At 38.7% G+C, this 27,505-nt stretch overlaps 1 protein-coding gene across 2 annotated transcripts in view; it reads right to left on the minus strand.

Annotated features, from left to right (window-relative positions):
- Positions 1–1,002: 1,002 nt before the first annotated feature.
- The window catches only part of LOC126248120 (zinc transporter foi), a 164,182-nt gene continuing 137,679 nt past the window's right edge, over positions 1,003–27,505 (minus strand). For both annotated transcript variants that reach the window (XM_049948803.1, XM_049948802.1), the window contains exons 10-12: positions 21,384–21,601; positions 6,503–6,690; positions 1,003–2,077 (exon numbers count right to left, since the gene is read on the minus strand). In XM_049948803.1, the coding sequence (XP_049804760.1) occupies positions 1,931–2,077; positions 6,503–6,690; positions 21,384–21,601 (553 nt within the window). In that variant the 3' untranslated portion in view covers positions 1,003–1,930. The remainder of the gene's footprint in view (positions 2,078–6,502; positions 6,691–21,383; positions 21,602–27,505) is intronic.

Raw genomic sequence — 27,505 nt, forward strand, 5'->3', positions numbered from 1 at the left:
ACGTGCTTTCTTCATATTGGTTCAGTGTTCCATGAGAAATGGCAACTCTGCCACAATGTGTGCATATAAACAGTGGTAAGCACCAAAAACATGATTGCTAGTGGTGGTGGCAGTGGTGGTGACAGTAACGTGCAGTTGTCATGCCAGGAAAATGCTTTCAGGGATAATTTCAACAAATCTGATAATGATAACAACTATGAGTCCGATAAAGATCCTAAATATGGCCCTGAATGCAGATGTGCTTGCTAATCAGGGAAATGTGAATGATTTTTTAAGCAGTTCAACAATGTTGTGTTCCTTACCATTATTTACACGACAGAAATGTTAAGGGACATTCTTAATATAGATTGCTTTTTGAGGTTGTTGTTACACTTCATTATTTCAGAATGTGGTAATGCAAATATTAGTATTATAAACTGAAAAATTTGTATTTTTGAGAGGTTTCACAATAATGTTTTTTTAACTCGCCCAGCGTAAACAGTGGCAAGTCCGTGGTAAATCATGTCAAATACACTCAGTTTGCAACTAAACAGTATTAAGTACCCATTGATGTATTTTTAAGAACATTTTGGATAGAATTTATGAAAGTTATTAGTGTAGAAATATTTGAGCACAACTACTTTTCTTAATAAAAATATCACAGTGGATGTACTTGAAATTTCTATTTGTGAGATTTAATAATAAATTTACCATGTAATTTCTCAAAATAACCAAGTTATCCCTTGCCATTGTTTACAGCCAAGGCTTCAATTCACAAATGAGTTTCCTTTTCCCCCAGGCATTTTAAGTTGCTGTCCCGCAAAAAGAAAAACAACAATAGTGTTGCGTGTCCTACTTATTTTTAACAAGTACCTCATTTTCATTAATTAAACAGCAAATGATAAACAAACCTTTTCAGTTACTCTTACATTAAGAGGACATTCCACTGGAAAGATCTAAAATGGCCGTACATTGTAAAAGACGGGTGTTGCAGCAATCGGTAAGGGAAGTGAAAAACTTGTGTAGAAAACTTATCCACTGTTTATTCACACACACTTCAACAATGTTACAAAACCTCACAAATTAAACTATCATAAATACAACTTCAAATGAGTGAGTAAAGAATTTCAAACTGACAACAAATGCAGAACAGTTACTCAAATACAAACAATACAATAAACATAAATAAAATAACATGAAAATAATTTTTAAGAAACAACAGAAAACCTAAGTTCACCAGCCACTTGGCATGATAAAAATAACAGTAACATCAGGCAGCTACAAATAATAAATTGAGGTGAAACAAGAGTCAACTGCTTCCAGAGCGCAAAACAGCATTTGCCACAGGAATGTCTCTCTCTCATTTTACCATGTTTAACACAGGGCACAAAGTTGATGTGATATAGAGGAAAATTAATCTTCCTTGCACAAAACAACTACCCATAAAATATTTGCAAACCTAGTTATTATGGCGAGAGTCTTGGAAGTTGATGTCTCTCCATCAAGAACCTTGTGCAATTCAAGCCATGAATTTTAGCTGACATTAAAGTGTCATTTCAAATTGTGAATTGTGGAGGAGGAGAAGGGAAGGGGGGGGGGGGACCTAGCGTGGTGAACTTACAACAACAAATAATGGAAACTGAATGAAAAGTAGAAAAATTATCTTGGAGATATGTAATGCCCTACTTAACATATTGCAAACCTTCATATTAATAAATGCTAATAAAGAAAGCAATGATTAAAGAGAAATACATAAGCTGAGAGGGCAGTTTCATTAAATTATGATTTTTGTTGAGCACACACAGAATGGATCAGACAATATGCTGCCACACATTTTTATACTCAAATCAATAGACATCTTAAAAATCAACTACTATCACTGACAGAGAACAACGAATTTTAAAATATGGGACTTCAGTAGCAGCTGCCATGAAATATTAAAATATTTTCGTTAAGTCTTGAAGACAGTCTTAATATCATGCTCATAAAGAGCAATTAAGAGCATGATTCCAACACCAACCAGTAGGCCGAGGAACTGCAGGAGGCACTGGCACAACGAGCCGCCCTCCTTCGAGTGGCCGCTAGTAAGCTCTGGAATCTGAAACATTAGTTAATACCTAAATAATTAAGTGTATCAACAGGAAAGCTACAAGTAATCTGAAAGAATATTCTGGTTTAATCAGTCAACAGTGTAATCATTTTGACTATTTAAATACAATGACACTGCAAAAGCTTAAGTGTCAGAGTTTCTAAGGATGGTTAAATCACACATAAAACAGAAACTATCATTAAGTAGTTGTTGAAAAACTTGACATCCATGGTGTTCATCACTTATCCTTGCACGTCACACTACATATCTGCGAATTCTAGGAACACTGTATGCGTCTCTCCTATATGCAAGAGTCAACTCTGTACCTTACCATAGACTCAGCACAGCACCAGCACTTGAGAGAGAGAGAGAGAGAGAGAGAGAGAGAGAGAGAGAGAGAGGAGGAGGGGGGGGGGGGTGAGGAGAAAAAAGGCACGAAGAAGGAAGTATCTGAATGGGACAGAAATCAGTAGATGTTGGGCACACATCAAATGATTACGATATCAGAAAAAAATGCATAATTTATTTAAGAGAAAGGGCTTCACAAATTGAGCAAGTCAATAATGTGTTGGTCCACCTCTAGCCCTTATGCAAGCAGTTATTCGGCTTGGCATTGATTGATAGAGCTGTTGGATGTCCTCCTGAGGTATATCGTGCCAAATTCTGTTTAACTGGCATATCAGATCATTAGAACTGTGAGCTGATTGCACCGCCCTGCCCATAATGCTCCAAATGTTCTCAATTGGAGGCAGATCCAGTGACCTTGCTCGCCAAGGTAGGCAGACATCACGAAAAGTAGTAGAAACTCTCGCTGTATGTGGGTGAGCATTATCTTGCTGAAATGTGAGCTCAGGATGGCCTGCAGTGAATGGCAATAATATTGGATGTAGGGTATTATCTACGTACCACTGTGCCACAGATGACAACTAAAGCAGTCCTGTTACGAAAAGAAATGGCAACACAGACCATCAATCCTGGTTGTCGGACTGTACGGCATGCGACAGTCAGGATGGTATCCTACCACTGTCTTCGGCCTAGAATCTCCGTGACTGGAGTAGAACTGTCTTCAGTAATGAGTTCCGCTTTGAACTGGGCCCCACAACCAGTAAAGATTTGTCTGGTGATGCCCCGGACTGCCGTAGGATACCAACCTGACTATTGCCTATCAAATGACCCAACAAGGAGTGATGGTCTGGGGTGCCATTTCAATTCATTTCATAGCAGGACGCCTTTGATCGTCATCTGCAGCATCCTTACTGTATGATGGCACGTCTACAATATTCTATGCCCCATTTTGTTGCCCGTATATTTCAACAATTTAATGCCTGCCCACATACGGCAAGAGTTTTAGCTCCTTGCATAATGGCGACAGGTGGACCAAGACATTACTGGCTTGCTCAATTTGTGAAGCTCTTTCTCCTGAATAAATCACCCAATTTTTCTGAAATTGTAATCATTTGTTTGTATATGTACATCACATCTGATTTCCATCACATTTTGATAATTCCTTTGTGGTGTGTCATTTTTCTTTTGTCTTAAAGTGTATTTCATAAAAGTGAGGTAGTTACCTTGCAACACTAATACCAATAAAATATGCTAAATTCAAGATAATTATTCTCCTTAGCAGAGCTGGAAAAACACTGAATATCTGCTTACATATAAAAATTTGAAATGCCGTAATGATTAGAATGGAACACCTAGCACTGTACAACATTTACGTGATTGCAGATGCAGAAAATACAAATTCCTAAATTAGTACTGACATCTGGTAATATGTGGTATGCAGTGTTGCTATGGGGATAGAGAATTAATTTATAGTTGTTACAAGCTGAGAACTTCCCCCACAGGAATTGCAATGAGCTGTATTGTCAACAGGCACCCTCTTATGAATTCAAATAAAGATGAAGAACAATGAGAAGAAATTCTCCTGTTGCATGGCTATTCATGAGAAACACCACTCACAGAGCATGCACAGGATACACTGAATATGCAACAGCAATATCAACATTCAGTAGCTGGTATGAACTAAGTGTAAACTCTGACTGAAGCAGCCTCACAGGTAAAATGTCAAGTACGTCCTCAATTGACATTCCCATTCAGTATGGTGGTTTATAGAAGCTCCCACTGCAAGCAACCCACAGTTCTTGAACAAAACACACACTTGTTCTTGGAAAGTGATTGTATTCCTCTTAAAGAAAAAAATATTTAATTTAATCACACAAAAATAGCATCACGTTCATATAATTAGATTCGAGATTTTGAATGTTCATAGACATGAATGAATAAAGGTTTCAAAATACTGACACACAATAACTCTTTGAAAAGTGGCTGTCAGTACAAAATATCTGTGGTAATTTACCAGCTCAATGCCTGACTTTTCTTGAGGTTGCTTTTGAAAGTGCTGAGGAGCAATTGTGTTTTTATTTGGGGGAGGGGAGGGGCAGGAAAAGTTCTCACTGATATTGTCATTCTCTAAAATGTGGCCAATTCTTCTTGACGTAGGAGCAACATGCTATAGGAGGAAAGTGGCACATGGTTATTCCTCTGGCTACTCAGCTGCTTGCCACTGCAGTCTTGGATTGAAACCACGTCATATCTAGTAATGACTGTATCCATTCTTCCTATGTTCCTCTTCTCATGTTAGATAGTTTCGTAGTAGGAAAAACATGGACTATGTGAACAAAAATGTTGATTATATTGTTGTTTTTTTTCTGCAGCCTCACTCATTGTTGCACTATATTAAAAAGAATCCAACTGATTCTGAGCAGCAATTTGTTATTGAGGATGAGACAGGGGTCCATGACTTCATTAAAATGTAATCAAGCCCCAAATGATGCAAAACATATTTCATCTGCTGGAAAGACTGAAACTGAAAAGGAGAAAGAAATAACTGGCAAATGGTATGAAAGTTCCTGGACTAACTTGAGAAAAAAATGAGCAAATAGAGGATTACAAAAGATTAAATATCATCTTTCTTCATGGCAATGTAGTTGCCCACAAACATGACTTCCACTTTTCGTGATGTAAATATCACACAAAGTGGTGAATTTTGGAGCAATGAATGTTTTGACAACTTCCATACTGAATTAAATGGTTTGGTAGACAATAAGAGCGAGTGAGAGCACATGGACATGAAATTTCATGTCAATTAGTTTAAACACAGGTGATGTATGATGTGAATCACAAATGATCAGCATGTGGGCACATATACAATGAAAATTCTAAAGATGTCAGCTTTGTAAACTTGTTGACACACTGTACATAATAGCAAGACATCACATACATGATTCATGGAACATGAACATAATTTAAAAATCTTACAGAATAACAGATCATTTATAGAATAGAATCCAGATTTGGTAGTGCAATGAAGGTATAGCAGAAAAATCTCCTCCTTTGTCCCTAAAATTCTTCTAATCTTTTCACAACCATGCCTACATGTATCTCTCATCCTTTGTCCCAGCCCACTCATCCGCTTTCTAGCACATATTTACAATCGTGAGGCATTCTTCATATTTATTTATGTAAATCAGTTATATTATTTGTACACTAGGTAAGTTGTCAGCTACAATGTTCTTTAATTGCAGTACAGTTAGGACTGATAATCTAATATGGCATATCCGGTGCAAACTGTTCTCTCCCTTTCTGACAACTCAACTTACACACTACATTTCTTCTGTTGCCTTGGATCACTATAAAAAGTCAACTACTCTGTAAATCTGAACAACAGATTGTAATGTCTGTTCCAAAGTTATTCACCAGCATGCTGTCATCTTTGATGACACTAGCCCATTACTTTCCAATGACAATCATTTAAGAGAAAACCTGTTAACATGATAACTAAGTACTATAGTTTCTATTTTTGTTAATATGCTTCAAACAATTTACACTACCTCTGCTCCTCAGTTAAGCCAGAATTTCACAGCACACTGAACATGGCATTATTTCTAATCTGCCATTCATTTTAGTTCAAAAAAATGTATCTTCAAAAACCACAAACCTCAGGACATAGTCAGTAACAAAGTAGTGTCTTTTCAGGTAAGGAAAATCAAACAAACTGCAAATATTCTATAGTTGCTTAACTAAAATCAGTGTAATAAATCTGTGTGTCACTTTAATATTTACTGGTTAGTACAATTTGTAGTTTGCTATAAAATCACAAAAATGTGTTTTATGTGACACACAGTCTAGTATCACTGCAATCTATTTGACAATAGCTACCCTATAGGCAAATTTTACTTTTAAAAAAATCAAAATATCAAGTTCAAATTATTACCATGCAATATTAAGAAAGCCACAAGTTACTGAGCACATGGATTAATAGTGTACCTCACAACTTATGGTAGGTGATCTGATTCAGATACGTATGTCTTCTGAAAATTGATAAAATTAGGAAGTGAGCACTTCACAAATTTATTTTATGATGCAACCTACCATGTCAACAAGGCCTATGTACAAAAAAAGTCCTCCTGCTAGTGCAAACACCCATGAGGTGGCTGACGAATTCTGGCCTAATACCAATCCAATCACCATCCCGAACAGACAGAGGATAGATGACAATAAATTGTAAAATACTGCTTGCTTTGGACTCATCCCTGCTTTCAGCAGCACAGCAAAATCACCTGCAAATATCAACCAGTGAACAAAACACCAAACAAAAATTGTTGCAATTATTAACATGAATGGAAATAAGTGTCTAATGCAGAGATGTTCTGTAGTTATATGGTTTACACACTTACAGATATTCCGAAAATAAATGTTGAAACTAAGAGGTCAGTAACGCTCTGAACAGTCAGTAACTAGAAATGAACTTCCCAGATTACGATCTCTTCTGCGCACGCACACACACACACACACACACACACACACACACACACACAATAAAACTTATTTTTAAAAATAGGTTAGAGGAGAAAAATAATGGCATAAAATGAATGAAGGAAGTTTACAGATATATGTGGCTGACTGATAATGTAACATAAAACGGATTAACTATGTAGATTGTTCATTAGCATATACAACTGCGACTTTCTTTTCTATGAGCTGTAATAAACCTGTACAAAAATGAATGGCAACTTATTGGTGAAATAGCATACAGACAGATTTTGGAGACTTTTTTTAATCTGTACCTAATTTTTCTTCACATAAAAACCATGTATCTTCAATAAATTACAATGTGTCAAGGAGCTGTTAATCAAGAACTGCTACTTTACCTGATAATATTAGGAATTGCAATTCTTCAATGTGCCTTGTGATTTCAACACACATAGCCACAAAATAACAAAATTATATGGAAATCTTTTTTTATTATGGAAGTTAAATTAAAACCTATCCTGTCAAGTCCTGTCAAACAGTCTCTCTGCATGTGCAATATTAAGCTTTCACTAACATCACCAGACGTATAACTAACTATCTCGCTCTATCCCTAGAATGGATATCTTACCGACCAAAATGCTACAGAATTCAATATTGCAGAGACATGGCTTAACCACAGCCATTTCTCAGCAATATCCTTCCTTCCAGGAGTGTTAGTCTTGCAAGTTTTGCAGGAGAACTTCTGTGAAGTTTGAAAGGTATAAGAGGAGGTACTGGTGGGAGTAATGCTGTGAGGACAGATCGTGAGATGTGCTTGGGTAGCTCAGTCAGTAGAGCATTTGCCCATGAAAGGCAAATGTCCTCGGGTTCGAGTCTTTGTCTGGCACACAGTTTCAATCTGCCAGGAAGTTTCAAAGACAGTCATGTTGTGACAGTGGGTGAGATTGGTAATAGTCTGGATAAGAATGGGGCAAAGATAACTTTTGAGAATCTTGGGGGGCAACATGCATTTTGATGAGTTTTTTCAGTGTAATGCTACTGAATGGCAGAGCTTTCCAGAATTCAGTGACTGGAACTGGAGTTTAGCTTACTTCTGTGACAGATAGGACAGTTAGATATTAATGTTAGTTTGATTAACATGCATCTTTACTAGCACGTTGTTTTTACGGTTCTAGTTGTTCACCCAGTGGTTACAAGAAAAGAAAACAACACATCATAACAGGTATTCCATCACATTAGGGGGCAGCATGTGAAAGTCCACAGAGCATCGCCTTCAAAGTAGAGGAGGAGGGGGGGAGATGTGTTGTTGCCAGATGCATGTCGAGATCCCTCTGCGAACTCAAATCTTCTTCACAGGTTTCCCTTGTGCATGGGGAAATTGCTGTTTATGCTGCATGCAACATCTTTAACACAGACTGAGATCCCAAAATTTTTAGTAAAATTGTGTTGGAAAGCCTTGAAGTAATGTTTTATTACCTGACAATGAAAATTTGAATATAATCAGTTTTTAAGTTAAGGGTTTTCCTCAACATACTTGACACTGTGTTACCTTCTACTTAGAAGAAGAATACCACCTGGACACCTCAATAATAACTTTTTAGGCAGTGCATGTAGCATAGTGACACATTATTTTCTTTTTTCATTTATTTTCAACAGCAGCTTTCCCAACAAGAATGCAAGAGTACATTAATATATTAAACATTCAATTATGTCTCATTAGCTAGTATGTTCAGTGTAGTTTGATTGCTAATGGGTTATCGCACCATGAGGTACTACTCTTAATCTTGGGGAATATAAAGAAAGAAAGAAATGAGGATACAGAGTTCAAGAACTTTATAGTCACTAACCACTTTTAATATATCCATTCATTCAACTCTTGAAGGACAATCAGTGGCAGACAGCGTCCAGCGCAGCTCTACAATATATTCACAGAAGCAGATAAATGTTTACTATGTAATTGATGATGAGGTCATTATAAACAGAATATAAGGGTGGGAAACTAAATTTGTATTGACCTAATTAAAGCCACTATGATGCTGTTCACCTTACTCAATTTAAGAAAACCAAAATAAGATATCTGACTGGGAATTTGAATCAAGCTCCTTCGAAAACCAATCATAAAAATAAACCACATTTCGTGAAAGCTGCTTTTCATCAAGGTACATAAAACACATTTCCAATAGTGCCAGACAGTCATTGTGGATAATGCAAGGAAAAAGAATGCAAGAGAATGGGATAATTGTATCAGAGATTAAGACACAATCAAGAAACATCTGTAGTAGACAAAACTAAGGCAGGGTCTTTGAAGAAAAGTTATTAGAGTAACCAATTTTTATCTTTTCTTGGAATACAATGACAAGTTACATACTAAAGATTGAAAACACCTCTTCAGTTGTAAGTTTGTTATTATTGTTGTTGTTATCTGAGGTCATCAGTCACGTAGAACTTAGAACTACTTAAACCTAACTAACCTAAGGACATCGCACACAACCATGCCTGAGGCAGGATTCGAACCTGTGACCGTATCGGTCGCGCGCTTCCAGACTAAAGCGCTTAGAACCGCTCGACAACAGTGGCTAGCTAAAGAAGACACCAAAGCTACTAATACTACTAATTTTTACACACAGTAGTACACATGAGAAAACAAAAAAGAAGTACTATATAACATTTTTAGAAAACAGTGGTTGGGCTAGGTGCAAGAACACCGGGATACTTACATTTTATGCTGTGACCCTGAGTGCCATGGTGGAGAGTATGGGATGCAGTGTACTACCACTGAGCACAAAGCACAGAGTAGCATACATGAAGGCGGAAGTAAACTTTGGTAAAAAAGATTGGCAAAAGTACTGCCATCTGTTGATGGGAAGAATAATGTGGGATCAACTAGCCCAGCAGTTCGAAGTTTGAATTAGTGATTTACATGCAAAAGGAAATAATTACAAAAAAGCTGCATGACAAGTGTGAAGAGTACATAATGAGTGGTAAAGGAACGTACTGAAACAGGGGCAGTACCATAGTCATGAGTTAAAAGAACATGCACATATATCACTCCTGTTAAAAATCATCTTGCTACTTATCAAAACAGAAAGTAGTTAAACCGTGAAGTGCTCACTGTTAAAACCCCATACAATTTAATAGCTAGTAGCAATAACAATAAAAGGACACTGAAAATAGGAGCAATACAGCAATGTAATAAAACAGCTAACTAAAAGACGGTGACTCAACAATGCTTATGTAAGTTAAGACGTGACACAATTAAATTTTACATCATGATGGACAGGTAAATTTGAATTTAGTGAGGACTCAGATAATAATGCACAACAACACACCATGGCCACTGGCTAAAAAACTAAAAATATGCAAATTTCTATAGGAAATAGTCATATGCTGTTTAGTAGGTAAGGGCCATCAAAGCAATGACAAAAAGACTGGCCCTGTTAAGAAGAATACCTGTGTAATGTACAATAAACAGAAATCAAAACCAGAAGGAGGAGGAAATGAGGTGGGATAGTGCTTCAAAAAAGAGAAGTTTTTCAGAAGGGCCCCTGAACAGATGGCAGTACTTTTGCCAATCAGGTTTACCAGTTTACTTCCTCCTTCACGTACGCGTCTCCATGCTCTGAACTTGCTGGTGGTACACTGCGTCCTATACTCTTCATTGTGGCACTCTAGGTCACAGCACAAAATGTAAATGTCCTAGTGTTCTTTCCATACTTATTTACTCAGGCGCCATCTGTCATGTTGTCTGGAGTTGCTTTGGCACTTAGCCCGACTGCTGTTTTCTAAAAATGTTACATGCTACTTCTTTTTTGTTTTCTTTTCTCATGTGTACTATTGTGTGTAAAAAATATTATTAGATTTGGTCTCTTGTTTATTTTCAGTATCACAACTGATGATGGGCATGTAATAGCCAGAAACTGGTCATGGTCTAAGCATTGAAAAATAAAAACATATCTTACATCTGAAGTGGTACTTTCAATATGTATTATAATGCTCAGTTGCGGACATTCCTCATGAAGAATAATCTGCAGCAAGTTATTGCTTACATAGTGTGGACCATTTGAGTAGTTTCTTCTTCAGTTATTATCTCAGTGGACATGTCATTTATACACTAAAGCTTCCACATACCACCATATAAGTAAATCTTTCTCTCGCAAACTTCACAATACCAATAACAACATTACCATTCTTACTTCTATAAAAAAACGCAATCATTCATACTTAATGGCATAAAATGAAGGAATGAAAAGTAAGCTAAAAGTGATATAAGAATTAAATCAGAACAGTGTCATGAAAGCAACAGAAGGTGCATATATATCAGTTCAATGAAATGGGACATTACATATACTACCAACATTACCAGATTATATATTGTGTATTGTAGGTAAACTGAACACCAGCAATATATTTTTCTTGTAGAACATGCTTTTGAGAGAACACTGGAAATTAATAAAAAAATGTCTGACTAATTAAAATCTGTGATGCATAACGATTTGCATGGTTATGATCACTGTTGTATTATGTAACAAAATTGAAAATGTAATACACAAAAGAGTAGTTGCCCATTTCTTTGAACACAAGTTATTAACAAATTCACAGTTCTGTTATTGAAATTACTCTTCAGCTGACCAGGCAACAGATTCCTTTTGCAGAAGATAAAAAATGTGGCCATTGGGTGACTTTTACACTATTATCTCCCCTAGTGCTGTGTGGAGTCTACAGTTACATCCATTATCCAATTATAGAAAAGAAGAAAGAGTAGAATTTAATGTCCAGCTGACAGAGTGGTCATTAGAGTTGGAGCACAAGCTCAGATTATGAAATGATGGGGAAGGAATCCTTTATGCCCTTTTTAAATGAACTATCCCGGTATTAATGACACCCTGGCAGTGAAATTACTAATTTAATTTATTATTGAATGGTTGATGGTATGTTTTGTTTTGGGTGTAATTTCAGTGGAAGTTTTCTTATGTAATCATGCTTCTGATGCAGTGGTAACGTGTTTCACTAAGTAAAATAAAGTATTGTATTGGTCATTCAATACTACAGATTTAAAAATGGGACAATTTCATGGGGGAATTTTTAGTTCTTTCATCCTCAGAGATTACAGTTTTTAAGTGGTGTGTTTGGTAGCTACAAGTTCTCCAATTCTTGCAGTTTCTATTTCTTTTTCCAAACTGTTAGCCTTCTCTTTAATTTTACATACACTACAAATTTATCGGAAGTATTAGGAGATTTTTTTTCTGAACCTTCTTGAGAAGTTAAGTTTGTTTTTATACTATTAATATTTATTGGAGAGTTGCATCAAACTAGTCTTCAGGCTACCAGCAGCAGCAGCAGCAGCAGTAGGAGGATTATGTGCCTTTAAAACTTAATACTTTTGTGTTATACTTCTGGTGATGTTTGTATTCTGAAGATTGCTGGCGTGTAACTAAAGTCTATAAAAGTGAAAACAGCTCTGGTATGAACTATAACCATTGAGGAGATACATAGGTAAAAGTCTTGTGGTGTCAGTTAATGAAATATATTACATTATGTATAAGGATGTAACATATTAAGTGTCAATAAAAGCAACTGTGGCAATGATGTCAATGTTTACGAGGCTTATAATGAGCCATTCGTGGCACAGTGATGGGCATTCATTTCTTGTATTGTGACACTGTGAAAAGCACCAATCTGACCATGGCCTTTGCTTGAACTGCGTAAGAGAAAGTGTCTTCATTCAGATGCAAATTATGAATTGGAAGGAGCAACATGTTGTGTTTTTTGGTTTGCCCATAGATGTTTAGAGAAACTTGAAATACACTGCTCTCAAGGTTGGACTTTATTACTTATGAACTGATATCTTATTGTAGAACAGCCACATGAAATTACATTGGACACTACAGCAATTTTTTTTTACCTAATATTATTCTAAGTAATGTATGCATATGTTACTGCTGTTCATGGGATGACATAGCTAGATTAATGTTTATCATCTAGGTTCTATCCCTATTCTTAAGGCATGCTCAAACATTTATGAATTTTTATTTTTGTCCTCTCCTCTCACGAATTTTATATTAATTATCAAATTTATTATGCCTAATGTCAGTCACTAGATTACTTACTGCTTGATATCAGTTAAGGAAACTCTAAAAGCAGAAGAGATCTATGCTTGGAAAAAAAGTTACTTTATGTTTTATCTCTTATGAATTCCACACACAAATATTATTCGAGGGTTGGAACTTTAATAGTGGCAAATATTTATTTACAGCTTGTACAAAATAGATACATGTTTCAAAGATTTTTACTGACCTTCAAAGTAGTCACCAGCATTTTGTATAACCCGTTGCCAGTGATATGTAAGTCGTAGGATACTCTTAGCAGTGCCAGTAGTGTTGACAGTTCGAGCGGTGCAGTCTACTGCCCGACGAATTTGGAGCAGTTTTGAAGTGAATACCGTGAAGTGTTTCCCTTAGTTTAGAAATTGAGTTGAACTCAAGAGGGCTTAAGTCAGGGGAGTGCAGTAGGTGGTATAGCACATAGCAGCCCCATCAGTCAAACAAATCAGTAACAACTTGCACTGTACGTGCTTGAGCATTGTCCTGCAAAATGATGGTCAGGTCCTGCATAAAGTGTCATCACTTCTGTCTCTAAGCTGGCCACAGGTTGTGTTCCAAAAATGAACAGCATAGAGACAGAAGTGATGACACTTTCTGCAGGACCTGACCATCATTTTGCAGGACAATGCTCAAGCACGTACAGTGCAAGTTGTTACTGATTTATTGACTGATGGGGCTACTGAGTGCTATACCACCTACTGCACTCCCCTGACTTAAGCCCTCGGAAACACTTCACAGCATTCGCTTCATAACTGCTACAAATTCGTCGAGCAACAGACCGCGCCACTCGAACTGTCAACACAACAAGCACTGCTAAGAGTATCCTACGACTTACACATTACTGGCAACAGGTTCTACACAATGTGTGGTATTTTAAATTAAGTCATTAACAATGTGCTTACACATCACTGGCAACGGGTTCTACACAATGTGTACCATTTTAAATTAAGTCATTAACAATGTGCCTTTCGCTATGTGACTTTGCAAATTATTTTACTGCAGACTGTAAACTTACTCCTAATTCTGTTAACATTTTCTTTCCTCATTTGTCCTTTTAAAGGAAAAGTCAAATTTTAGCATGCCAGGTTGTTCCAGAGGTGCCTCTAGTTATTTTTTTTTGCAGTTTAAAGCTTTGAAGTTTTCATCCACTGTAGTTCATTTCATGCTGGCTGCCGCCTCATGTTCCTCACTCGTGTGTCCTATGTATTTGTGTCTGAACTGACACCCACCTCAAGTTCCAGCCTTTGGCAGCGGTGATCCCATCACAATAATACGCTATACATGGAGTTGGTTCTCTTCAAAACTGGAGAAGTACCATACCATCGTGACCCCGGCACTGGCTGAATAAAGGGCAAGGGAAAGGAAGAGAGTCCAGTCCATTTACATAAGTCCACTACATACAATAATGCAAAGTATTAAAGTGTGTCATTGGAGATGTTAAAACAATGCATTACACAAGGTAACAGGAAACTCACAGAACAGAATTAAAACTATTTGCTCAGTTGTAAAGAATTTCAGAGTAGAATGTAGGTGCCTGACATACGACATATCTTCTACGAGAGAATGATACTATTAATGATTTTTTGGAGTACTGCAGCTAACTAATAAATGGCAAGTTAAACCAAAATTTTATTGCTAAAAAGGAAGTATGCGTAACTTTTAAAAACTGATGTTCTGAGACACTGTCACATGCAGTTAATGAGAATAAGTAAGGAGGAAATTGAATCAATTAGTAAATCACTGAAGGGCAAAGACTGACACGGGTTTGACTTCATGAAATATGAAGTAGATTTATGTAGATCAGTAGGCCATACATCAGTTTTGTACTCAATCATCCGTTTCTCAGATGCAGTTAGTTTCCAGATAGATTAAAATAATAGTTAGCAAAACCACTTTTTAATGAAGGAGAAGATTATATACAATTACAGGCCAGTATCCTTCATCAAACATTTTTTGAGAAGGCAATGTGCAAGTATTGTAACACATCTTAGAATTCTTAATTTTTAGTCAGATTTGCAGTTTGGCTTCATGAAAGTAGCAACAACAAGTAATGCAATTTAATCTTTCATATGTGAGGCACTTGCAGAGCTAAATAATAAGTTCTGGGCAGTAGGTATCATCATCATCATCATCATCATCATCATCATCATCACCACCACCATCACCACCACCCACCCTCAAAATTAAACTTTTTTTTTTTATCACACTACACTTTTGTACAAGTTATAACAATATAAAATTAGGAGAAAAGTTGAACAATGGCTCATTTCATATCTACGAAGTACAATAAAGAACTCTGTTTTCCACTGTCAACAAACGGACGACACATTTGTGGACTGGAATGTTATAAAGTGAGGTAGTCTCAGAGTCCCATTCTGGGTCCATTAATATGGTAGGTGATTAAAAAAACTTTTATCTGCAAATGACAAGTTCTACTGTAAGAAAAACTGAAATATAATGCAAATGATTCAGTAATGGATAACATTACCTTATGACTTGTAAGGAAGAGTGTAGGATGCTTAACTGCTACCAAACACTGTGCATACAGTATTTGACATGGAACTCTTGTAGAAATGAATGTTTACTGCCACTAAGGAGATCAAATAATCAATAACTTTTATATTTTAAATTCTTAAGACTGAATGTGGATGAATTCAAGATCTTGTGCAAATGTAGAATACTGCCATCTTTACTACGAAAATATGCTCCACTGTCCTCTATATTCAAATGCGAAAGATTATTTACTTTGCATACTTTCATTTTATTATATACTGTAGTATCATATTTTGGTGCACTTACAAAGAATATTTTTAGCCCAGAAAAAGGCAGTCAGAAAAATATTTGGTTTCAGTTAATGAACTTTGCATACTACACTGTTCAAGCATCTCAGAATTCTAGAGCTGTGTCATCCTTGTAGATACAGTTCCTCACTGGATTGATGGACTCATTAAAAAGGAACTGACTCAGTCACTTGGTAAATATTTGACAAAGGAATAATTTGCACTTGGATAGCACATCTTCAATCACTGCAGAGCAAAATATGTACTATTTCACAGGTACCATTTTCAATAGGTTTGAAGCTGAATGGAAAAATTTCCATTATAAATCACAGATTTTCACAACTAGCTTGAAGGGCTTCCTGTGGCATACTCCATTAGTCTGTACAGGATTTCTTCACTTTAATTAGAAGTCTTGCACTTTCACTACACCACCACCATGGCACGTTTACAATTTTTTATAGCCTTCTTTATGGTTTTTAAAATTTTATTATCAACAGAATTATGTAATGATTTGTGTCATGACCAGGCATCTTTGACCCACTTGGTCTCAAGGAACCTGGTGCATTAAATTCTAAGCATTCAGTGCATTACTATGAAGCATGTTATGATACAGCCTATTTCAGCTATCTAAGTAATAGGTTATAATTTTAAAAGACTATGTAAATAAATCAATACACAGAACCACATGAGAATCAAACAACAGCACATTCAGTAATGTATGTCCCTGCAAACAAGAATGTGAGCTTTTGTTTACCCACCCTCAAAATTAAACTTTGTGAAGGTGACTAAATATAAAACAAAGCATGTTTACAAAACACGACACTATCATAATAGAAAACATATGTATAAATAATTCAATATTAACCAAATTATGAGTAATGTGTGGACTTTGGCACTGAAAGTTAACACATACCTGAACAAGGGACAGTGAGACAGGGTGATAATATATTTCACCTCGGTTTTTACATTACGACTCTTGATTACACCTGCTCTTTCTGGCAAGCAAAACAATAGAAAATTTAAGCTGGTTTTCCTCAAATAAATTGAAAAATATAAGAATAGATGTTCATTTAAAAAGGTCTCGTGTTTGTTGCCTTATCCAGTCATTCTGACTTGGATTTTCCAAGGATTCCCAAGCACAATCCAGGTGGTTAGCAGGATAGTCCCTACTCAATGAACATGGTCTTCATTTTTTTTTCGCCATAATTAAGCTTTGCAAATGAAGCAAATTCTTATAACAGTCTACTACAATAATCTTCATTCTGACATTTTACAGATCAAAGTCTTGGTACTTTTAATTTTTTTGCTCTAAAAGATATGATATGCAATGACACCTTCAATGATCATGTGCCATACATAAACATGTCCAATGGATTAAAAATAACTCAATACTGCATATTTATTCTAAAACGCTGAAGATTGTAAGTAGCAATCTACCATTCTCTCTGTTTTTTTTTTCCTTTCAACTTGTGGTAGTCATATTTCATTTTCATTATCTTTTCTGTTAAGACTGAATAGGTATTACTATGTTTTAGATGGTTTGATGATCAGAGTCTCATCCATTGTTTGTTGTCCACTTCAGTACAGTGACTGTGCTAATTTAAAATGTCCTTGCTCATTTCCAGATCACAAAAGCACATTTCTTAACATACGAGGTGCATTCAAGTTCTAAGGACTCCGATTTTTATTCTCCGGACTAGAAAGAGATAGAAACATGAGCATTGTTTTAAAATGAGGCCGCGTTCATTGTCAATACGTCCCAGAGATGGCAGCACCGTATGGCAGATGGAATTTTACCGCCAGCGGCGAGTATGAGAACTGTTTTAAATACTTAAAATGGCGACGTTTTCCTTACTTGAACAGCGTGCAATCATTCGTTTCCTGAATTTGCGTGGTGTGAAACCAATTGAAATTCATTGACAGTTGGAGGAGACATGTGGTGATGGAGTTATGGATGTGTCGAAAGTGCGTTCGTGAGTGCGACAGTTTAATGAAGGCAGAACATCGTGTGACAACAAACCGAAACAACCTCAGACTCGCACAACCCGGTCTGACGACATGATCGAGAAAGTGGAGATAATTGTTTTGGGGGATCGCCGAATGACTGTTGAACAGATCGCCTCCAGAGTTGGCATTTCTGTGGGTTCTGTGCACACAATCGTGCATGACGACCTGAAAATGCGAGAAGTGTCATCCAGGTGGGTGCCACGAATGCTGACGGACGACCACATGGCTGCCCGTGTGGCATGTTGCCAAGCAATGTTGACTTGCAACGACAGCATGAATGGGACTTTCTTTTCATCGGTTGTGACAATGGATGAGACGTGGATGCCATTTTGCAATCCAGAAACAAAGCTCCAGTCAGCTCAATGGAAGCACACAGATTCACCGCCACCAAAAAAATTTCGAGTATCCACCAGTGCTGAAAAAATGATTATGTCCATGTTCTGGGACAGCAAGGGCATAATCCTTACCCATTACGTTCCAAAGGGCACTACGGTAACAGGTGCATCCTACGAAAATGTTTTGAAGAACAAATTCCTTCCTGCACTGCAACAAAAACGTCCGGGAAGGGCTACGCATGTGCTGTTTCACCAAGACAACGCACCCGCACATCGAGCTAATGTTACGCAACAGTTTCTTCATGATAACAACTTTGAAGTGATTCCTCATGCTCCCTACTCACCTGATCTGGCTCCTAGTGACTTTTGGCTTTTTCCAACAATGAAAGACACTCTCCGTGGCCGCACATTCACCAGCCGTGCTGCTATTGCCTCAGCGATTTTCCAGTGGTCAAAACAGACTCCTAAAGAAGCCTTCGCCGCTGCCATGGCATCATGGCGTCAGTGTTGTGAAAAATGTGTACATCTGCAGGGCGATTACGTCGAGAAGTAACGCCAGTTTCATTGATTTCGGGTGAGTAGTTAATTAGAAAACAAATCGGAGGCCTTAGAACTTGAATGCACCTCGTATTAGCCAAACATTATCCTGTTGCACTCAATTTAGTGACCGCAAATCTCTTCTTGATGGCGTGAAAAGTAAAATCCCTTCAGACACCATTCTCAACTGTGCTTCTGATATGTAGCATCTGTGGTAGCAATAAAGAACATTATTTTGGGTACGAGCAAACTCATTTATTTCAGTTTGCTCCAGCAACCGAGTTTCTTGAGCAGTTCAAAGCAAAGTGAGTTTTTTTCCAGAGATTCCAGTATATAGACTCAATAACATGCCTTATATGAATGTGGTTTTACATTCATTAATAATAAATATTAGCCCTAACTTAGCAACAGTTCATTTGTGTGTATGATTTTTGTTGTTCCCCTACTCCCCAACCCCCAGTAACAACTGTACAGCTTCAAAGCTGTTTAATGATTTGTACCACTCTTTTCCCTATGAAGAATAGTCAGATACCAGTCTCTTTCAGAAACAGGAAACTCATATCATCTAATTCATCCTGTAAAAGGTTACATGCAACAAAATTAACAACTTCACAATTTGTATGTTCCCTTTTGCAATCATTATACACTCATGCTCATAAATTAAGGATAATTGCTGAATGTGATGCCACACAATGTGGCACTACACAAAACTGGTGCAAATAGCATAGGCACACAGGGAAAACACACGACACAGATCTGTAAGTCCACCGTATTGGTGATAAGTTGATAAAACTGTTCTGAAACACATGTGTTACAAAATGCCACTGTTTCCTGCGCACATACCCTGACATCAGTATGGGATATGATCACCATGCACACGTACACAGACCGCACAACAGGTTGGCATACTCGGGATCAGGTGGTTGAGCAGCTGCTGGGGTATAGCTTCCCATTCTTGCACCAGTGCCTGTCAGAGCTCCTCAAGTGTTGTAGGGGCTTGAAGACGTGCAGCGATACATCGACCGAGAGCATCCCAGACATGCTTGATGGGGTTTAGGTCTGGTGAACAGGCAGGCCACTCCATTCGCCTGATATCTTCTGCTTCAAGGTACTCCTCCATGATGGCAACTCAGTGGGGCTGTGCGTTATCGTGGTGGGACCCACTGCACCCCTGAAAAGGCGGACATACTGGTGCAGAATGACGTCCCGATACACCTGACCCGTTACAGTTCCTCTGTCAAAGACATGCAGGGGTGTACGTACACAAATCATAATCCCACCCCACACCATCCAACCACGACTTCCATACAGGTCCCTTTCAATGACATTAAGGAGTTGGTATCTGGTTCCTGGTTCACACCAGATGAAAACCTGGCGAAAAACACTGTTCAGACTATACCTGGACTCGTCCGTGAACATAACCTGGGACCACTGTTCCAATGACCATGTACTGTGTTCTTGACACTAGGCTTTATGGGCTCTCCTACGACCAGGGGTCAGTCGAATGCACCTTTCAGGTCTCCAGGCGAATAAATCATGTCTGTTCAGTCGTCTGTAGACTGTGTGTCTGGAGACAACTGTTCCAGTGGCTGTGGTAAGATCCCGAGCAAGGCTACCTGGAGTACTCCGTGGCCGTCTGTGGGCACTGATGGTGAGATATTGGTCTTCTTGTGGTGTTGTACACTGTGGACGTATGTACTGTAGCACCTGGACACATTTCCTGTCTGCTGGAATCGTTGCCATAATCTTCAAATCACACTTTGTGGCACATGGAGGGCCCATACTATGACCTGCTGTGTTTGAACAGCCTCCAGTCGCCCTAGTATTCTACCCCTCGTAACGTCATCAATGTGTGTTCTTTGAGCTATTTTCAACACACAGTCACCATTAGCACGTTTGCAAACGTCTGTACATTTACTCACTGCACCGTACTCTGACATGCACCAACACACCTCCGCATATGTGGACTGCTGCCAGCGCCACGGTGGTACGACCACAGGTCAAATGCACTGCATGGTCATACCCAGAGGCGATTTAAACCTGCAGACCGCCCACCAGAACGTTGTTTCACCATGTATCAGCATTATCCTTAATTTATGAGCATGAGTGTATATTCAAAAGGAATAAAATTATGATCATTAAAACATAACTGTACTAGTTTTAGAACAAAATCTGGTTAGTTCATAAAAGCGAGTCCATTGCCCTATGCCTGATATATTGTGGTCCCACAGAACAAAACCTCACAATGGACTTGTTAAAAATGGGATTGGGAGAGAAAGAGAGAACTCTGTGCTTGTATTAATTAACAAACTAATTAAAATTACTTATAGTATAGCTTTCTTGCTTCCTACCCTTAGATTTGTAAAGTCTAGGGAGTCACTAGTGAAGCATTTACTGTTTCATTACAATTTCGCACAATATGAACCACACTATGATGTACCTTTCTTAAGTAATCAAACTCTATATTTCATGCATCATATGAATTCACTACGACATGTACTATTTCATATACAGTACACAATAGACACATATTCTATTTACTACTGCTTTCTATATATCAATATAACTGTTCCTCCTACAGACAAAATTGGCACATCATTATTCTGACGTAAGTATCTCATTCCTGGATTATGATGATGACTAAGCAGTGAAATCTTCACAAACTATTATAGTGCAATCTAACCAAGCCAATTATGCTTCAAAAACTGATACTTACTATCATTCATAAATATTACCTTACCTAATTCATGAGGTAGCTCATGGCAGAAGACAGCGATGGCAGTTGAAAAGCCACCACCTATATTGGCAGCAAATGCAGCACCTATGGCTACACCATCTGTAAAATTGTGGAGGCCATCACCCATAACCACCATCCATACAACTGATGACATTGTCTTTGGTGGTGAATGTACATGTCCATGAGTATGTGAATGCCCATGGTGAGAATTCTGATGCTCTCTACAAATTCAATCAGTTAAAGAGAATGTCAGGAAGAATGTGCACAATAAGCAAATGTCAGGAAGAGTGCGAGCAACTGCAGTTGCTATCTACACAGAAAATCTTGTAATTAAGAATGAAAAAATTGCACAATTATTTTATTCATTAGGATGACTATTTTACTGCACCATAAGTAAAGTTTAGTAACAAATTAAAACATTTCTCCAAAATCACAGAAGTTCAGCTGCCGTTACCCACAAGCATCAAAAATCAATTAACATATATCTGTTTGTTATGGCTTTTGTGTGTGTGTGTGTGTGTGTGTGTGTGTGTGTGTGTGTGTGTGCGTGCGCGCGCGCGCGCATGCCTCCAGGAGGAGGGGAAGCTGATAATAGGATTTGGGAAAGAAACAGAATGCCTGTGGGGGGGGGGGGGGGGGGGGTGAAGCACCAGAAATGGAAAAGGAAATGAAATGGACTTTCAGAAGTTAAGGTGGTATGTGCTGTTAGTGGCATGATTACAAATTTGAGTCAAATTTATAAAGAACTTGGCAATGTGAGCCCATGTATGACGTTGCACCCCTCCGACCTGGATGCATGTACTGATTAGGTTGGAAAGGGTGTCTCAAAGCTGTTGTATCCTCTTCAGATGCAAGCTGGCCTTCAACCGTTTTAACTGGACCTTGATGTCCAGAATACTGGCACTGGGATAGCATTACATCTTAGATGATTCCACACATTCTATTGGGGACAGATCTTGGGATTTTGTTGAAGTATTTCTGTGATCAGTATTGGGCAGACATTTCACACACGTAAGTGCCATGTGTGAACAAGCACTGTCCTGTTGAGAAATGGTATCCTGATACTGTTAAACAAGAAGTAACACATGAGGATGCAGGATGTCTATGACATACTTCTGGCCCATCAGAGTTCCCAGAATCACTGTCACCTGAAGTCATACTTGATGGGTTCCAACACCATGACACCAGCAGTAACACTGATGTGCCTCTGCAAAAGATAGGGAGAAATGGACTTATCTCCATCTTAACATCACACTCGCCGACAATGTTCATTCTGTGTGGTACAGAACAGCTCATTGCTAACACAGTGAACCACCACTTATCAGCAGTCAATGCTTCTTGGTTGTGGCACCATTCCAAATGCAGCCATTTGTGTTATGGTGTTAACAGCAGCTTATGTATCAGGCAGTAATCCCTAGTCTGGGTGCTGCTGAACTCTGACAAAAGGTTCAGGACAACATGGAATTCAGTAGGAAATCCACTACTTGTTTTTGGATAGCAGGTGCAGATGTGAAGGTCTTACGATGTGTGATCCACCCTTGTGGTGGCCAGACTTCTTATTACTTTTCTGCTAAAACTTAAGACTGTGGCATTACATTGCCCTCCTCCACAGAGAAGACCAGGCCCCTTGGGTATTACGTGTCCCAGTGCCCTGCTGACATCTCCTAATATATAAGCTAGCAGTATTACTACCAAGTTGGTTCCTCCTATATACTACACAATTATCGTGTTAAAACTGAAAATAAACATTTACTCTCCATCCCTAGTTCATGGAATTCAATCTATGGAAACTCGAATCATCCCTGGATCTCCTATCTGTCTGGCTCATTGTCTCAGATACGTAAAGGCAATGCAACGCAAGACAAGTGTCACTATGGTGTCTGGATCTGCGACACTCAATGTCATTTTCACTTGATGACTTTCCTCTCAATACTGTTTCATATGCTGCAAAATTTCGAGATCATAATCCTCTCCTCCTGTGCGGCTATCATCTGACTTAAAGAATGGTCTAGGCTCAGTTCCCAGGTATCATTAAGGAATGTAAGGTTCTGCATGGGTAACATTTCCAAGGGATCGTCTGGTCAGAACAGCTGTGGCTGTGTCACATTCAACACAGTAACTACTGTCATAGTGGTCCCCTTATGTCACACTTAGTTCTATTATCAGCAATCCACTACCCTGCAGTTCTGAAGGTAACCCATTTTTTTACCATTCTTACATACAGGAGTCATCCATGCTTTTTTCCAGTTGCTTGGGACTTTGTGCTGCGAGGGAGATTCGTGATAAATGCAAGCAACGTAAGGGATCAATGCCGTAGAGTACTCTTTGTAAAACCGAATTGGAATTCCATCCAGACCTGGTGACTTATTTGCTTAGAAATCTGATGATGATGATGATGATGATGGTGGTGATGACGGTTTGTGGGGCACTCAATGTCATGGTCATCAGCATCCATACAAGTTCCAAATCTTTCTAATTCCAATCTCGGCACTTCCCAAATGATGATGAGATGACGAGGACAACACAAACACCCAGTTCCCAGGCAGAGAAAATCCCCAACCAGGCCAGGAATAAAACCCCGGACCCCGTGATCCAGAGGCAGCAACGCTGGTAAAAACATCTAACAATTAACCTGATTTCACCTACACCTGTTATATGCAGATAACATAACTGTTGCACTCCACTTCGACCTCAATAGAGAGAACACTTTAGTCAACTACAATAATCACTGCCCCTCCTATTGTGTCCAATCTTTCTTTCCGATACATGTTCCATGACTTGCTAAATATCTCAGAGCTTTTCACTTTGGTTTTCAGCCAGTTCTCGATCCAAAGAATAATTTAAGCATGAGAGCTTCTCTGGAGGGCAGTAAATCAGGGAACTTTGTTATGGATACTTTGACATTTTCAAAAAAAATTTGAAAAAGTGTCTTGACTCTGAAAACAGTTTTACCTCTCTTGCTGTGTACTGACTGGCAAGTGTTCATCAGAGCACCTCAAACTACCATCCAGCCTAAAATACTGTCATGTGCACTCCACAAGTACTCTGCTACCCGATTAGTTGCTTTCTTTGTGTAGTATAACACTGACCTATCAAGAGGAGTTCTACAAATTCCCACCCGATAACACAGGTCTACAAATCTGCAGCCATGACCATCGCCGATCTTCCTGTGCTCCTTTGAGACAGCTCCAAATACTCTGTTTTTACTTGCTAACAGTTGCACATCAGAAGACACATCCTGAAGCCTTCTGACCTCATTCCGCAACTCCCACACACATTAAACATCAGATTCAATGACCATTTATGACATGACAATACTATATCCTATTCTTGGAAAACAGGACTCATCTGTCCAAGTGATGATTCTTCAGTTCCCCTACTCTGCACGCAGCACTCTGCACTCACTCACAAACTTTCTATAATAATTTGCAAGTCCAGATTCCTTAGTTGTTTCAAGTACTGGAAAATCCTGCACTGCATGTACTAATCTCTGAACAGTCCTTAAACCATCCTTACTGATGACACGGCCTAAATAATTTACCTCTCCCAATGCAAAATGACATCTTTCGGAACTCAGTGTTAAATGGGCTGCCTGTAACCTCTTAAATGCTTTCCTTAATCACTGCCTATATCCTGCAAATCCACTGAAAAGATGATTATGTTGTTGAGATACACCAAACACTGATGTGATTTTAATCATTTCAGAAACCCATCTAATAACTGTTGGAATGTTGCCAGTGTATTTTTTATCTGAAAGGCATCCTTCTATATTGACAGTGTCCCCATGGAGCCAAAAATCCAGTCTTTGGTCTACTTCCTGAACAACTTCTGACTGGTGGTACTGAATTCGCAATTCCATTGTAGAGAAGTACCGGCATTTTCCGAGATTATACATTGTTTCAGCACTATTTGGAAACATATACGCACCTGTTATGGTTTTGCTGTTTTAATGTCGATAACTGCAACAAAAGCAATACTTTTCGAGCCGTCTGTCGACTTCTTGGGCACAATTGCAATTACTGTTTTTTTCTATTATTCCACCAGACAGTTCCTGATTTATAAATTCCTATGAGGCTGGATGCAGTGATCGAGATATTCTGTAAAGTCTATGATATACTGGTGCTTCATACCCTATCAGAACCCTGTGCTGAGTTACTATCATGCAGGCAACGGTCCTTGTGGAAAAACACATCTTGGAATTCCCATAATTAATCCTCATTTATGCTCTCTAAATGCTTAAACTTCTCATGAAATGCAGTCCTAGCAGCAACCTGTTACCTCTTATGGCCCACGCCACCTGTATGGCAATGAGTGAGGTGGTGCAGTGGTTAGCACATTGACTTGCATTCAAGAGGACAACAGTTTAGACCTGCATCCAGCCATCTTGATGTAGGTTTCCAAGATTTTCCTAAATTGTTCAGGCAAATGGTGGGATGGCTCCTTTGAAAGGGCATGGCCGATCTGCTTCCTCATCCTTCCCTAGTATGAACTTGTGTTCCGTTTCTAATGACCTCCTTTTTAACAGGACGTTATACACTAATCTCCTCTTCCTCTTCCTCTTCCTCTTCCTCTTCCTCTTCCTCCTCCTCCTCCTCCTCCTCCCCCCGTATGGCAATCTTCTTCATCTGGTATTTGTAACGTGGTCAATGTTCCTGTCACTAACTTAACATTTTCAGCACTAAAATCATCTATGTTGACAGTTACTACTTTATTTCCTTCCATCTCTTGTATGTGCACAATACTTCGTCACGCTAAACAAAATGCTGCATCCAAAACTTCATTATCTCTTAGTGGTCCCATTACACAAAATACATTCACTGGTAAGTCTTATTCCACAATCACCCATAGTTACTTTCCAATGCTATTACACACACAATCATGCCAATTAAGCCTTAATGGCATTATTCAATGTTCAGTTGGACTGCTCTATACAACAGATGCTCGTCGCAACAGATCAACATTGACAGCAGTCTCCTTCAGCCAGAATGTTTTCCCACTACGTTCCACTATGCATTATCGAAGATCAGTTATGGCATGATGTTGATGCAGAAAGTCTAATTCTAAAATCATGCTGTACCCCTAACTTACATAAGACTTCCTCACACTGTTTAAACTTGGCTGTCCCCAATGAAAAATGCAGCATCACTGACCCCAGTGGTTATACATTGAAGTGCCAAAAAATCTGGTATAGGCATGTGCATTCAAATACAGAGATACTTAAACAGGCAGAATACGGCACTGCATTCAGCAACACCTGTATAAGATAACAAGTGTCTGGCACAGTTGCTAGCTCGGTTACTGCTGCTACAATGGTGGGTTATCAAGATTTAAGTGAATGTGGTGCTATAGTCGGCGCATGAGCAATGGGTCACAGCATCTCCAAGGTAGCGATGAAGTGGGGATTTTCCCCATACGGCCATTTCATGAGTGTGCTGTGAATATCAGGAATCCGATAAAACATAAAGTCTCTGACATCACTGTGGCTGGGAAAAGATCCTGCAAGAATTGGACCAACAGCAACTGAAGGGAATCGTTCAACATGACAGAAGTGCAACCCTTCTGCAAATTGCTGCAGATATCAATGCTGGGCCATCAACAAGTGTCAGCATGTAAACCATTCAACTAAACATCATTGATATGGGATCCAGAGCCAAACACCCATTCATGTACCTTTGATGACTGCACGACACAAAGCTTTACCCTCACCTGGGTCTCTCAACACCAACATTGGACTGTCGATAACTGGAAACATGTTGCCCGGTCGGATGAGTCTCTTTTTTTTTTATCGAGCAGATGGATAGGTACAGGTATGGAGACAACTTCACAAATTCATGGACCCTGCATGTCAGCAGAGGACTATTCAAGCTGGTGGAGGCTTTGTAATGGTGTGGGGCATGTACAGTTGGAGTGATATGTGACTCCAGATACATCTAGATATGACTCTGACAGGTGACACATGACTCTGACAGGTGACACATACGGGAAGCAAACTGTCTGATCACGTGCATCCTGTCTGATCACGTGCACCCAGTCATGTCCATTCTGACAGACTTGGGCAATTACAGTAGGACACTGCAACACCCCACACATTCAAAATTGCTACACAGTGGCTCCAGGAACTCTAT

This window comes from Schistocerca nitens, chromosome 3 (genome assembly GCF_023898315.1).
Source record: "Schistocerca nitens isolate TAMUIC-IGC-003100 chromosome 3, iqSchNite1.1, whole genome shotgun sequence".
Classification (NCBI taxonomy): Eukaryota; Metazoa; Arthropoda; class Insecta; order Orthoptera; family Acrididae; genus Schistocerca; species Schistocerca nitens.